Source organism: Helianthus annuus, chromosome 8 (assembly GCF_002127325.2).
Source record: "Helianthus annuus cultivar XRQ/B chromosome 8, HanXRQr2.0-SUNRISE, whole genome shotgun sequence".
NCBI classification, from domain to species: Eukaryota; Viridiplantae; Streptophyta; class Magnoliopsida; order Asterales; family Asteraceae; genus Helianthus; species Helianthus annuus.
Window position 1 is genome coordinate 140,164,480 of NC_035440.2, and position 13,765 is coordinate 140,178,244.

At 37.0% G+C, this 13,765-nt stretch overlaps 2 protein-coding genes across 3 annotated transcripts; one reads left to right on the forward strand and one right to left on the reverse strand.

Moving 5' to 3' along the window:
* The first annotated feature begins 319 nt into the window (after positions 1–319).
* LOC110922406 lies at positions 320–2,028 on the forward strand. Its single transcript, XM_022166716.2, has 2 exons — positions 320–485; positions 1,520–2,028. Exons 1-2 carry the CDS (start codon positions 411–413, stop codon positions 1,925–1,927), a joined length of 483 nt encoding a protein of 160 aa, XP_022022408.1. The 5' UTR covers positions 320–410; the 3' UTR covers positions 1,928–2,028.
* Positions 2,029–2,477: 449 nt separating this feature from the next.
* LOC110921380 (nuclear transport factor 2) lies at positions 2,478–7,882 on the reverse strand. 2 transcript variants are annotated; one of them, XM_022165698.2, is made up of 9 exons: positions 7,715–7,882; positions 6,315–6,503; positions 5,763–6,066; positions 3,846–4,069; positions 3,566–3,746; positions 3,291–3,409; positions 3,145–3,210; positions 2,980–3,043; positions 2,478–2,891 (listed from the first exon to the last, which is right to left on the reverse strand). In XM_022165698.2, the coding sequence occupies exons 2-9, from the start codon at positions 6,501–6,503 to the stop codon at positions 2,650–2,652; spliced, it is 1,389 nt and encodes a 462-aa protein (XP_022021390.1). In that variant the 5' UTR covers positions 7,715–7,882; the 3' UTR covers positions 2,478–2,649. The 2 variants fall into 2 exon arrangements, with proteins under 2 accessions (XP_022021390.1, XP_022021389.1); XM_022165697.2 differs by having other exon boundaries at positions 3,291–3,412; positions 7,715–7,874.
* Positions 7,883–13,765: the final 5,883 nt, after the last annotated feature.

Below are 13,765 nucleotides of genomic sequence, written 5' to 3' on the forward strand. Positions count from 1 at the left end.
TTACAAAGAAAATTAAAAAAAAAAAAAACTACGTTGAACCAGGCAATCAAAGTCAGCTATGTCAACCCCTGTCCCACGTCAGGCTCAATCCCCATGCCAAAGGGGCAATGCCATGCCTAAAGCTTACCCGAGGGTGAAGCAGCAGGCGTTGAACTCAAAGTTGGTGACAAATGCTACAAGTAGGGAGCAATTATTCAAGATAAAGATATCCATGGATAGTGAAAAAATCTTGAAGTTTGGTGACAAATGTTACCAATGACATAATGACACGTGGACAACTCCAATCCAAGAACCATGTAGGCTGTAGTTTCTTTCTGTATCACTCAAATCAGCTCAAAGGGTACCCTAAACTGGCCTAAAGAGCAAACATCATCAAAATAATTAAAAAACAAAAACTCATAAGGAGAAATATGGCAATTTTGGTTCCATCAATGGCCACCCAGAAGGCTCTTACATCTGCTAAAAAGACCTTTGGGTATACTAAGGTTAGTCTTTGTTTACTTGTATTGTACAAATTTTCAATGCAGGTTACTTATGAATATTGTAGATTCCACTTTTGTCTGTGTTTCTTTAATAGGACAGAAAGATCTGAACCTATGCATGTTATTCAGTCATATATATAACTTGATTAACTTCAATTGTGGATAAGAATACGGTAAATGGCAAGAATGTAATTACGGGGGGTTTGTTTTGAGGGTCGGATTTGAGAATATGGGTTTGATAGTGTTGGGTTAGCGGGTTAAATGTTCAACCGCCCATATTACATTTATGTCTAAAGGATTTAAAATTGTGTAACCTGACACACGACCGTCTAAAGGCTGTTTGGCAACTTCTGAATGGGTAAATGCTGAACCAGTAAGAAGTAAGAGGTCTGAACCATTAAGAGCCGGTATAATGTTTAACCATTCAGAAGCAAATGTCTGACCAATTCAGATAAGAGGTTTTAATCATTCAGACTCTGTATAATGCTTAACCATTCAGAGGCAAATGTCTTAATCATTCAGACATCTGCTCGCGAAACAAACTGTCTGAACCATTAAGTGTTGAACCAGCAAGAGGTCTGAACCATTAAGAGCCTCGTTAAGAGCTAAACAAACAGCCCCTAACCCATTTATCTAAACGTGTCAAACGGATGGTAATCAAATTGTAAACGTGTTAATAGGTTGTACAAATGATTTAAATGAGCTTTAGTCGGTCTCTTTGATTAAACGGGTTGGCGAGTCGACCTCTTAAAATAAACGGGTTAACCTGGTCAACCCAAACGCGACCCGTTTAACTCATTTATCTAAATGTGGCAGTCGGGTAATAATCAAGTTGTAAACATGTTAGCTAGGTTGATGGGTTGAATAAACGGTTAAACAAGTTAGTGGTTCGATCTCTTTAATTAAACATGTTGGCGAGTCGACATGTTTAACAAGACGGGTTAATTCGTTAAACATGTCAAGTTAAAAATGCATCAAAATGTTACCAACCTGACATGCTCTAACTGTCTCCGTTCCTCGTATCACATAACTCGCAGGCTGCAACAATGATGGGTGCAACCAAAAAATCAACGACCACATCAAATATCAAACTGCTAACAAATGTTGAGAAACTGAGACTGCTAACAAAGGCCGAAAAAGCCGGTTTTCTTTCTGCTGCAGAAAAGGCTGGTTTTTCATTATCTTCAATAGAAAAACTTGGGTTGCTTTCCAAAGCCGAAGAGCTCGGGGTCCTCTCGGCTGCCACTGACCCGTCAACACCATCGGCTCTGTTGACCTTAAGTTTGGCTCTACTCGGGTTGGGCCCACTTTTGGTGTTTTTGGTACCTGAGGAGTATCCTTGGGAGATTGGGCTACAAGTTGTGGTTGCTCTTGTTTGTGTTGTTGGTGGTTCTGCTGCTTTTGCAGCTTCAAATTTTGTGTCTAATTTGCAAAAGTCAAGTTAAAGTTGTATAAAAAAGTATATCGTACATTACGGCTTAACGTACTTCACGTACGGCAACGTGCGTGATTTGTTCTATAACATGCGTGATTAATGTTTTCAATATGCGTGATTATTGTGTTTCAACATGCGTGATTTTGGATTTTTGAATTATAACGTGCGTAATTACCTGTCGTACGTGATGTACGTTAACCTTCCTCTATGTATATATGTTGTATATTGTTTGGATACTTGCATTTGCAGACTTTTAGGGATACAATTAGCATAACCATGCTAAAGGGGTGTTTGGATATTTGTTGAAAGTGATTTTACAATATATTATTTAGTGAATGAAAACATAATTCAATGTGAGATATAATGTTTAAATGTATTTTTGCTGTTTTGGCATATCTAATTGTTTAGAAAATAGTAAATAAAATGAAAGCATTATTGTAAAAAGTGTTGAAAAAAAAAATATAACTTATATCTTCTTTTATTTAAGGTGAATTTTAATATATTAAAGTTTTTGAATATGTTTAATGTATAAATTGTTTAACATGCATGTATATGTAATATTTAACCCTGTAAAAAATTAATTCTACTTTTAGCAAAAAGGGTGCTATAAAGATCCAAATCAAACACCAATAGTCTATAAAAAGGTTGAAATTTTGTGCAACTTGAAAATAAAATTAACAATAAATCTAAATTTATGGTCAAAATTTTGATTGGAGGCCTCATTGCTTGTGATTACTGTGTGGAATTGGATTCTTTATTTGGTTGATGAGTGTATCGGCCGCCATTGTTCTGGTCAACTCTTTGATAGACCTCTGAATTTCGTCCTGTTGGACCCTTTGAACGGTTGGGAAACTCGCCTTGGTATCTAAACTCATTTCTGCCAGAATTTCGGCCTCCAAAGTAACCACCACGACCCCTGAAACCACCGCCTCTTCCAGAGGAGTAGCGTCCTCTTCCACCACCACTGCCGCCAACTGAGAAACCAATGTCGCATGGACTCGTTTAGATGGGTGATGAATCAAATATTTTGGACAAAAACAACGTAAAAGAACTCATGGATACCTCGTGTTGTAGTTCTCTTTTCTTCAACTACCACCTGGCGGTTCCCGATTGTCATGGAAGGTGCCTGGAAGCAAGTTAATTTCGAATCGTAAAAGTCAAGTAGAAATATTAACAGAAACTCGTGTCAAGGAGAAAGAGTGACGGAAAACTAGCAGGGTATCATACCTTGATAGCATTATGCATGGAATCCAATGACTCGAATTCCACAAATCCGAAACAGAATCCCTGTTGCTGAAAATAAGAAAACGGGTTACATAAAAATAACTGCAAAATTTCACCGCGATGAAACACGTGACAGTACGGAACCAAACCTTATTACTTCTGACTTGGATACCGTTGCTTTTTATGGGCCCAAACTTTTTAAATTCCTCTTCCAGTTGTGCGACAGTTGCATTCATTGGTAAATTCCGTACATATATGGAGTGACCTTCTGCTAAATCCAGCCAATCAACATTACAACATTACTACTTACATTCCGAATCTCACAAGCTTAAATAACTTTTATATATATTGAAACTAAATCCATGGTCCGTATTCACATGATCAACAAAAAAATAAAAGATTAGAAGTATAATAAGTTTGTTACCATCATCATTAACGTTGTTGCTTTCAGGACCATTAACAACCACAGGGACTAATGTTTCTGGTTCCGGAGAAGGCTTTGCGGGCCTAGATTTGTGTTGATCAGTGTTAGCAGGGGCCCACCTTAAACTGCCCGTTTGACCATGACCAGTACCCGATGATCCAGAAATCTTGGTTACCCTCACCTGTGAACTCCGTTAAATCAATAAACTGAACGAAAGATTTAAAAAAAAAAGAAAAAAAAAGAAAAGTGAAATTAGAATATTTAACAAGCATAAACCCACAATTGAAGCATATGATTTCTTCTCATCTAGGGTTGCAGAAGAATCTGGTTTCTGAACAGGACCCGCTACGTTCGGGCTTTTCTGAACTAGAGCAGGTTCATCCGCAACTTCTTCCTCAAGACCCGACCCTGATCCTTCTTTATCCTCAGGGTCACAAACATCTGGCCTGATATTAAGATCTTCGGTTGCTACGTTTGTTGCGGTCTCATTTGTGGGGTTATCATCTGAAACATGAGTCACCGCTGACAAATAAAAATACATGCAAGTACGCCTTAGGGGGAGCGGGGCACCCTCGGTGACCCCGTGCGGGGACCAACTTTGCCGAGCGGGGCGGTGCCGCCATCCAGGCGGGGAGCCAAATCGGGGAGCCATTTCGGGGAGGGGGCACCGAAGAAGGAAGGAGAGAGAAGGTGGGCCACCCTTTTTTTCAACCAATGAAAACTTTTTTTTTTTTTGAATAAAAAAACAATTCCCCTAAGAGGGGAGTGCCGCCATCAAATTGGGGTGCGACGGGAGTTGACGTGGCATAACCTGATTGGGTGTGCGTAAGAGAGGGGACTCCCCTAAGAGGGGAGTGCCCCTCTCACCCTTAGACCTATTTTTTCCCCGTTCAAGAGAATAATAATTGTTGTTCCTTACGTGCTATAATATAAAAAAATGTAACTCGAGAGAAAACGGGTCAAAGGTCGCCCAAAAAGTATTTTTGATGCTTAACCTCCTGTGTTGCTTTATTCAAAACATCGTTAATTAAATTAGAGTTAAATGCCATTTTAGTCCCTGTGGTTTGGGCCATTTTGCCAGTTTAGTCCAAAGGTTTCATTTTTAACCTATGGGTCCAAAAAGGTTTCACAGTTGCCATTTTAGTCCATTGGGTTAACTTCATCCATTTTTTCTGTTAACGAGAAGGCCAATTTGGTCATTTTGTATGTAATTCTGTTAACTAAACGGGCAATTCAGCCATATAAAATGACTGAATTGGCCTTCTTGTTAACAGAAAAAATGGATGAAGTTAACCCAGTGGACTAGAATGGCAACTGTGAAACCTTTTTGGACCCACAGGTTAAAAATGAAACCTTTGGACTAAACTGGCAAAATGGCCCAAACCACAGGGACTAAAATGGTGTTAAGCAATAAGTAGTTGCAAAGCATTACAATTTCAGGACCAAAAGGTGTTAAGCCACTACCGTTTTGACCCGCCCATAGTCACAGAATTCGCCCAAAATAGCACGAATTTCGAATTGGTACGTTTCGTACGGTACGGAATTCGTATACGACCCAATTCGCTATCAATTCACGAATTTAGGGTTTGATTCGTCGTTTCAATTTGTTCATTTGGATCGTTCCAATTCGTGTTTCCAGAGCTTAGAGCTTCAACTGAAGCCACTACAAGGTGATTCGTGACCACATTGAATTATCGACCAAATAGCGAATCTCGACAGAGAATCCTGGTGCCGGTGCTGCAATATCGGCAGGAAAGAAGAAGGAGAATAGCGGTTGTGCGTAACTTGGGTTTCAGCTTTAGGTTTAAATAAGTTTAGAAACTTTTAACATTTAACCCCTCCATCTTTTACTACTTTACATTTAGTCCGTAAAGCTTTAAAGTTTTACATATAAAGTGTAAAACTAGTTGTTTTATTTTAACATTTAACCCCCTCTATCTTCACTAGTTTACATTTGGTCTTCTAACTTATAAGTTTATACACAAAAAATATAAAATGAACATTATAAATGGTACACCGTACCGGAATAGCGTACCGAATCGTACCGAAATGAACCTACCCCCGTCCGTACCGAATTCGTGCTATCTAGCGAATCGCGAACCCGAACCGGAGCGAACCACGAATTAGGTGACTATGGACCCGCCCATTTGGCCACCTTTAGATATTAATCACATCACCTAAAGTACCTGACACGCACCTGAACTTTTTACGGCAAGATCTGCTGAAGCACTGTCTACAATATTCTCAACGGATGGAGAAGGATTCTCCAGTGGTTCTCTCTCCTCAACATACCTAAATACATCATTTTGAACAAAGTAGCCCTTTTCTTGTGGAGCAAGAAAGAACGTTTGTGCAAATTTCCTTTTGACGTTGTCTTTCCCAGTTAAACATCCGGTCACTAGAACGATTACCCCCGACTGATGTGAATCTTGTGCATCTGCCGTTTTAATCTCTGCCTTATAGTTCTTGTAATCAAGGGACTGGATCTTCTCATCAATCGCCTGGTTTAATCAGTTAGAAAGAACAAAGCTTTCAAACCTTTTGTTCTAAGTTTAATCTTTTTATAGCATGGTAATTCCGGGATTTATATATGTATAATATAATCTAGAAAAGGTTTATTGTGTAAATTCTATGAGGAGGGACCAAGTGTATAAAAAGTAAGGGTGACAAAAGAATAGAACATAACTTGACAGTTGAATATCTCAAAAAAAAAAAAAAAAACGAGTTAAGACCGACAAAAGGAACTCACTTGCATAGTTGTCACGGAACTCATCAGACCGTTTGCATCTGGCCTGCTTAAGATGCTTGAATCCTGATAAAACTTATGAACTAATTCGGGAGACTGATGGAGAATATGATAGTACTGCTCCACGAACGCATTGCCAACAACTTGAGCACTCGGAAGAACACCAGCAGGATTTTCTGCTTGCATTGCCATCTGTAAAACATATATGGTATTGGTATCCAAACAATAGCTTGTGGTAATATATAAAAAGTAACACTAGTAACATTTAAAACGAAACCATAAACAAATATAACAAACAATCAGATCAATGCCACAAACATATTTAATCCTTAGAACATTAAGTTTTACTGATTACCAACATCTTAATAAAAAATAATTTTAATAAAGGTTTGTCTTTGACGCATTTGGCTCCCTAGCGCCAGAAGCTATCCAATTCCTGACCAGGGTCCAACGGGTCATCCACAACAATTGCTCAGCCTCAGGGGGACGGGGTTTTGTCTTTGGTAGATTAGGGTTTGCAATTCAGAAAGGGGTGGCGGCGCAGCTTGTTGCTCGTCTACCTTCTGTTTTGATGTAACTTGGCTAGCTAATTAGTAATTAATGGTTCATTTTGAATGTTAAAAAAAATTACTGTTTGTGTAACAACCCCAGTTAATCCATAGTACTCAAAGACGCCAAAGGCGCGCACCACAGCTACGACGTGCATCCCAGCGCAGCAAAAGGGTCATTCATCTATGAAACCTCACTCACATGGGCACATTCCTGCCAAATTCTGCAAAAAACGTTCCGCGCAAATCTGAAACAATGGCCTGGAACCGGCCTAAACTAGCCCTAAACCAGCCTAAAACATGTCTAGAAGACTAGAATCACTAAAAACCGTCATTTTATTATTGTGCACCTTGTTAAAAAGTCCTCTCTTTATAACCGCCATGTGCCTTGGCCCAAGGCTCACCATTTGCACCTCAAGTGCGCCTAGCGCCTCTGTTACCAAGTGTTAAATCTTCGATTTCAAATTCAAATTCTAGAATCAAACATTCAAGCCCCTCACACATGTTTTTCCATACGAATAACTTGTCGATTATCGTTCAACGCAACTACAATGCTTTACCAATAATGACCAAACACTAATAAAGAAAAACCAAACCTAAACAAAGCCCAGGTACCAAATCAAACAATATCCACACTTTCCAAACAACCAGCACCAAACTGAAAACTTCTGAAACCAAAACTAGATCTCACAAGATTACTACAGTTAATCTATCACTCGAAATCACAATGCATAATAAGTGAGAAACAAAGAACTAATATCGAATTTAACGTAACTAAAAACTCAGATCAATGGTCTAATTTAAGTGATTAAAACAATTATTAGAATGATTCTCAGATGGGGATCGGAGTATTACCTGATTTGGGTATCTTTAAGAGAGATTGATGGGCGTTGTTTGTTGATGTACGAGGTTTATATGGATCAAACGGCAGAGGACAACGTAGGAGAAGACGAAAGTACAGAGCAAAGATTCGGAATTTATGAATGTTTTTGAAAACGAGATCAAGTTATGTACTGAAAAGGAGGCTTTTGTTGTTGGAACTTGGAGAACAAGTAAGTTGCACTTTACACCCATATAGTTCTTTTTTTTTTTTTTTTTTTTTTTTTTTACGGCAAATTTATTTACTCCCCTCGTCGTCTGTGTGGCTTGAACCCAAACCTCCCCCTCCCTCCTAAAGTGTTTAAATGCATTGCTTTTGCCAATGGTCCACCACCCCATTGGTATATAGTTTTGTTATTTGTAATCATAGGTGATTACTAGAGCCGTAAATGTACCGAACGTATAGCAAATTGTTTCCGTTTCTTTAAGAAGAACGAACATGAATAAGGAATTTTATTTCAATTAATTAAATGAACAAACACGAACAAAGTCGCGTTCATAAACATGTGGTAACATGTTTGTTCACGGTCGTTTATTTTGTTTGGTTTATTTTAATTCATTAGAAACTTGGATACTTGAAACGTTCTTTTGTGATAATTATGGTATTCTTATTATGTCTAACTTGTGTCTTTGTTTAAGAATAATTATGTTTATAATTATTATATCAAGTGTATAATAAGATGATTATGTCTAATGTTCAGGATTAAAAATGTTTTTTTTTAAATGGTATTTGTTCGTTTGTGTTGGTTAACCTTTCATGAACAAGTTCAATAACTTAATGAACTGGCAAGAACAAGAATTTTCTTCTGATATTTGTTTTGTTCGTGACACATTTAATGCTAAGCAAACGAATTTGAACAAGACTACATTTGATTCGGGTCGATTCAATTCATTTACGACCCTGTACTAAAGAAATGTGAGTGTACCAAAGGAATTACATTGGTATACTTGATAAGAAAATATTGTAGATTATATTTTCAAACAATGTGGTTATTGGTAAACTTACTAATGAAGTAATCCTCCGCTTTGGACAAGTATGAACCACTATCAAACAATGTGGATATTGGTAAACTTACTAATGAAGTAATCCTTCACTTTGGACAAGTATGAACCACTAAAGTATTGATCACATGTCTTCAGTCCTTGTTTGATATGTTTTTCTAACAGTAAATTAATCCTACTTTCCTAAATTACATCAAACCTATACTAACTACACCACCATAAAGATCAAACCCGGGTATCTCCAAATTATTCCTAGTCTCCTCAATTAATATGTATGTGCCACCACCACAGAGATCAAACCCGGGTATCTCCAAATTATTCCTAGTCTCCTCAATTAATATGTATGTGCCAATGCCATGGTGTTGTATGAGAAAACTATAAAAACAAATGCCATCTTATCATATCTGTATTGATGCTTTTTTAGAGGTTATGTCATCATAGTGCATTTTCAATGGTTATTTGGTTCGATTTGATAGCTCATTGATTAATGCTCTTAACCAGTTGTATCATCAAGATCTTTAACCTAGTTTAATATACAAGATGCATACTAGGCTCATGTGTATACTCTTTGCAACCCCACTAAAAAGTACTTTTAAAATTCTCATATTTTGTTTTTATATTTTTTTAACGGCAAGGAACGACGTGTCAACCACCGTGATACTGGACACTGTGGCCAAGGTCGAATACTCAATCGCCGCCAGCCTCTTGGCTCTCCCAGATGCGGGGAAACCCGACCTCCACCCGCCCGAAGGCACGACAGTAAAATAATCGATAAAACCTCGCCTCCCATACAAGACGAACCGGCGCCCCCCGTATTCGTCCATCATCTGGATGCCGTAGAAAATAACGGGAAGAACGAGAGTCGAACCTGAGTCACAAGGAACACCAAATCTTTCCACAACCACTCCACCATTATATTGGCATATTTTGTTTTTATTTATTTTGTCATCCTCAATACTCCAAAAGGCTTGTGCCAAGAAGACAAAAGGTTTTTGCTATAAAAACTTTATAATAGTGTCGCAATGGTTAATGGCTATTTTTTTATAATAATATCTAGAATTAATTACATAGTTAGTCCCTGTGGTTTGCACAAAATAACATACTTAGGTACTAATAGTTTAAAATCACCTTCTAGGGTATTAACTTTTCATTTTGTAACGTTTGGATGTATTAACTTCTAAGGTATTAACATAGTTAGTCCCTGTGGTTTGCACAAAATAACATACTTAGGTACTAATAGAATGTGATTTTAAACCTAAAAATAACGTTAATACCTTCAAACGTTACAAAATGAAAAGTTAATACCCTAGAATGTGATTTTAAACTATTAGTACCTAAGTATGTTGCGTTGTGCAAACCACAGGGACTAACTATGTAATTAACTCTAATATCTATATAAAATTGGAGGTGAACTTAAGAGAAATTATTGGGGAGAAATCACCGCTTGCCCTAAAACCCTAAATGATACCTTGAATATTTGAATTTTGATATTGTGTTTGCGATTGAGACTGTCGATGTTTTTTTTTATACTAATTCGAAGAGGCCTCGCCTTTGTAGTTTGCTTAGGGCCTCCGAAAACGTTGGAACGCCCTGCTTAACAGCCTCTAAAGATCCTATACTCGAAGAAAACGAGTGACACAGTTGGACAATCTAAAGATCCTATACTCGAAGAAAACGAGTGACACAGTTAGACAACAATAAATAAAGGAATGGGAGAGTTCAAGAGTTTACTTTCATATATTTCCCTTTCTCAGTTTAGTGACGAGAAACCTACTAGAATTAGACTTATGGAGTGAGATATAGGTTGATGATATAGTTGTGGGTGATCTGAGACTCCAATGTCTAAAGTTGAAATTTTAAATAGAGAGTGAGAAAAAGAAAAATGAAAGAAATACGAGTTATGCAAAGATTTAAGCACATAACCTCTTGTATATATATAGGGTAATATAAAATAACATGTTACCAACTATGCTACCAACTTGGATGTTTATATTTGCGTGACAATTGCTATATATTTATATAGAGTAAACTGCAATTTTACCCCCTGAGGTTAGGGGTCATTGGTATGTCTACCCCCTAAGGAAGTAATTGCAATTTTAACCCCCACTGTTCATCCTTATGTCGCACTTTTACCCCCCGGCGTCAAAATGGGTAACAGAACTGTTAAGTCTAAGTTGAAATGACTATATTACCCTTACATTTTACCCCCCAACATTCCTGTTAAGTCGCACAATTACCCCCCACTGGTAAATTACTAATTCGTCCTTTGTTATTACCCCCTGTACTTTGTGTTAAGACACAACATTACCCCCTACAACTTCGAAAACCCTTCCCGCCAAAATCAAATACCTGTTCTATGATTCTATAATACAAAATTTGAACCTGGTAAATTAAATACCTAACATCTGTTATAAGAATTGGTAAATTACTAACAAGCAAAGACTCCAAAACTGGTAAATTACTAATTCTGAACCTGTTCTATGTATCTGTTATAAGAACTGCAGGTCCAATGTGAACAAACCACACTCCAATACTTGCTGCAGATATATTGATACACTTAGTTCACATTTATATAAGGTGTTCAAATATGATCAACCACTGCACCAAAAATGTGGTTAATCAGTAACACATGCACTAACAACCTGCTGCACTAACAACCTGCTGCACCAAAAATGTGCTTAATCAGTAACACATGCACATGATCAACCACTGTCATTCCAGTGTCATTATAGAACTTAAGCACATGCACATGATCAACCTGAAGTAGCATAGCAAGTTATCATAGCAAGTACCAACCTACAACCTGCTATGCTATTGCTATGCTATGTGTTATTTACTTCAGTCTATTGCTATGTGTTATTTAACACCTGCAAATGCACATGATTAAGCACACTGATTAAGCACATGATCAACCTGTGGTAGACATGATCAAGCAGGGTGTGTTCTATGCACACTGATTAAGCACATGCACATGATCAAGCACACTGATTAAGCACATGCACATGATCAACCTGAAGTATCATAGCAAGTACCAACCTACAACCAGTGTTCTATGCATCTGATTAAGCACCATTATACCCAAACTGTGATCAACCAGTGTGTGTTATGCCCAAACTGTGATCAATCAGTGTGTGTTATGCCCAAACTGTGATCAACCAGTGTGTGTTATGCCCAAACTGTGATCAACCAGTGTGTGTTATGCCCAAACTTTGATCAACCAGTGTGTGTTATGCCCAAACTTTGGTGTGCTCCTAATTTTTATCACACTTATGCCTACAACCCAAACTGATTAAGCACACTTATGCCTACAACCTGCAAATCATCATCATCATTTTAGACAATCATCATCATTTTAGACAAAAGCTAAATAAGTTAAGTTAAGTTAACCTACATATTACACAAAAGCTTCGATTAAGTTAAGTTAACCTACATATTACACAAAAGCTAAGTAACTACTAGAGTAAACATCCGCTCAACTCTCCGGTGGTAGATGGAAGTTGAGGACAGGCCTCCCAAACACAGAGACCACCAGGTGGACCACCAATGATGAGCTTGATAAGCTCATCGTCAGGTCAACTGTAAAAAAGCCAACAGTGAACCAAATCAGACCCTAAACCCTGTTTATAACATGATAATGACTAAATCTGACCCTGATTAACTAACATTGGCCGATTATACCTTTGGTGTGGCGGATGATATAGCGGATTATCCAACAAAACACTGGCATTTCCACTGATCCGACGAGGAGAAGAATGATCGAACGAGGAGAAGAATGATCGGTAGAGGAGATGTCGCCGGAGAGAAAATGATTGCCGCCGGTGTGTTATGTCGCCGGAGAAGAAGGTTGAATGTCGATGGTGGGAAGGTTGGGGGGGGTAATTATGCGGGGGTCTCTTACTTATAGGGGGTGTTGTATCAAAGAAGCTTCACATAAGAGCAAAATGACAATTATACCCTTTGACCAACAGGTTATAATGTTGACTGTTAACCCATTTTGACGCTGGGGGGTAAAAGTGCGACATAAGGGTCAACAGTGGGGGTTAAAATTGCAATTATTTCCTTAGGGGGGTAGACATGCCAATGACCTCTAACCTCAGGGGGTAAAATTGCAGTTTACTCATTTATATATTACGTTCTATTTATTTATATATGTTACTAATGTTTATAGTTTGAACTTGCAAAATGATTAAATATTGAAAATTCTCTCTCGCTCTCGCTCTCTCTCTCTCTCTTTCTATAATATACATACATATAAACCTAATCCTATATATATATATATATATAGGGGATGGTTCAAATAAAAACCACTTTTATTGTGAAAACTCGAAAACTAATTAAAAAAAGCCTAAAAAACACACAAAATTTTTTTTTCAATTTTTTTTATAAAAATCGCTGGTTTTTATATATAAAAAAAAAACTTTTTTTCAAAAAAAAAAAAAATTTGTGTAGTGCACATGTGTAATAATACACATGTGTAGTATTACATATGTGCACTACACAAAAAAATTTTATTTTTTTGAATTTTTTTTATATAAAAAAACCTGCGAATTTTGGTTTGCAAAAAAAAAAATAATAAAAAAAAAATTTGTATGTTTTTTTGGCTTTTTTTAATTAGTTTTCGAGTTTTCACAATAAAAAGTGGTTTTCATTTGAACCTTCCCCTATATATATATATATATATATATATATATATATATATATATGGTAAGGATCCACTAAAAAGTGGATTTTGCCTAAGTAGCCTAAGAAGGATTGTGATGATGACATGTGACACTCCTAATAAGTAGGAATGAAGGGCATTTTGGTCCTTATAAATAGAAGTGAAAATAACATGTGGCACCCCTTTTGTTTTTTAAAAATACAACAAAAAAAATCTAGTACAAAAAAATCTAGCACAAAAAATATAGTACAAAAAAATATAATACAAAAAATATAGCACAAAAAATGTAGTAAAAAATATAGCAAAAAAACCTAGTACAAAAAAATATAGCACAAAAAATTGAGAAAAAAAATTAAGACAAAAAA

Excerpts from the sequence above, each read along its gene's own strand:
- LOC110922406 (XM_022166716.2), top strand. The coding sequence starts at position 411 with ATGGCAATTTTGGTTCCATCAATGGCCACCCAGAAGGCTCTTACATCT. Across the intron at positions 486-1,519 it reads AGACCTTTGGGTATACTAAG|GCTGCAACAATGATGGGTGC; the intron begins GTTAGTCTTTGT and ends CATAACTCGCAG.
- LOC110921380 (XM_022165697.2), bottom strand. The coding sequence starts at position 6,503 with ATGGCAATGCAAGCAGAAAATCCTGCTGGTGTTCTTCCGAGTGCTCAA. Across the intron at positions 3,747-3,845 it reads AGAAATCATATGCTTCAATT|GTGAGGGTAACCAAGATTTC; the intron begins GTGGGTTTATGC and ends CGGAGTTCACAG. Across the intron at positions 3,044-3,144 it reads CCATGCATAATGCTATCAAG|GCACCTTCCATGACAATCGG; the intron begins GTATGATACCCT and ends ACTTGCTTCCAG.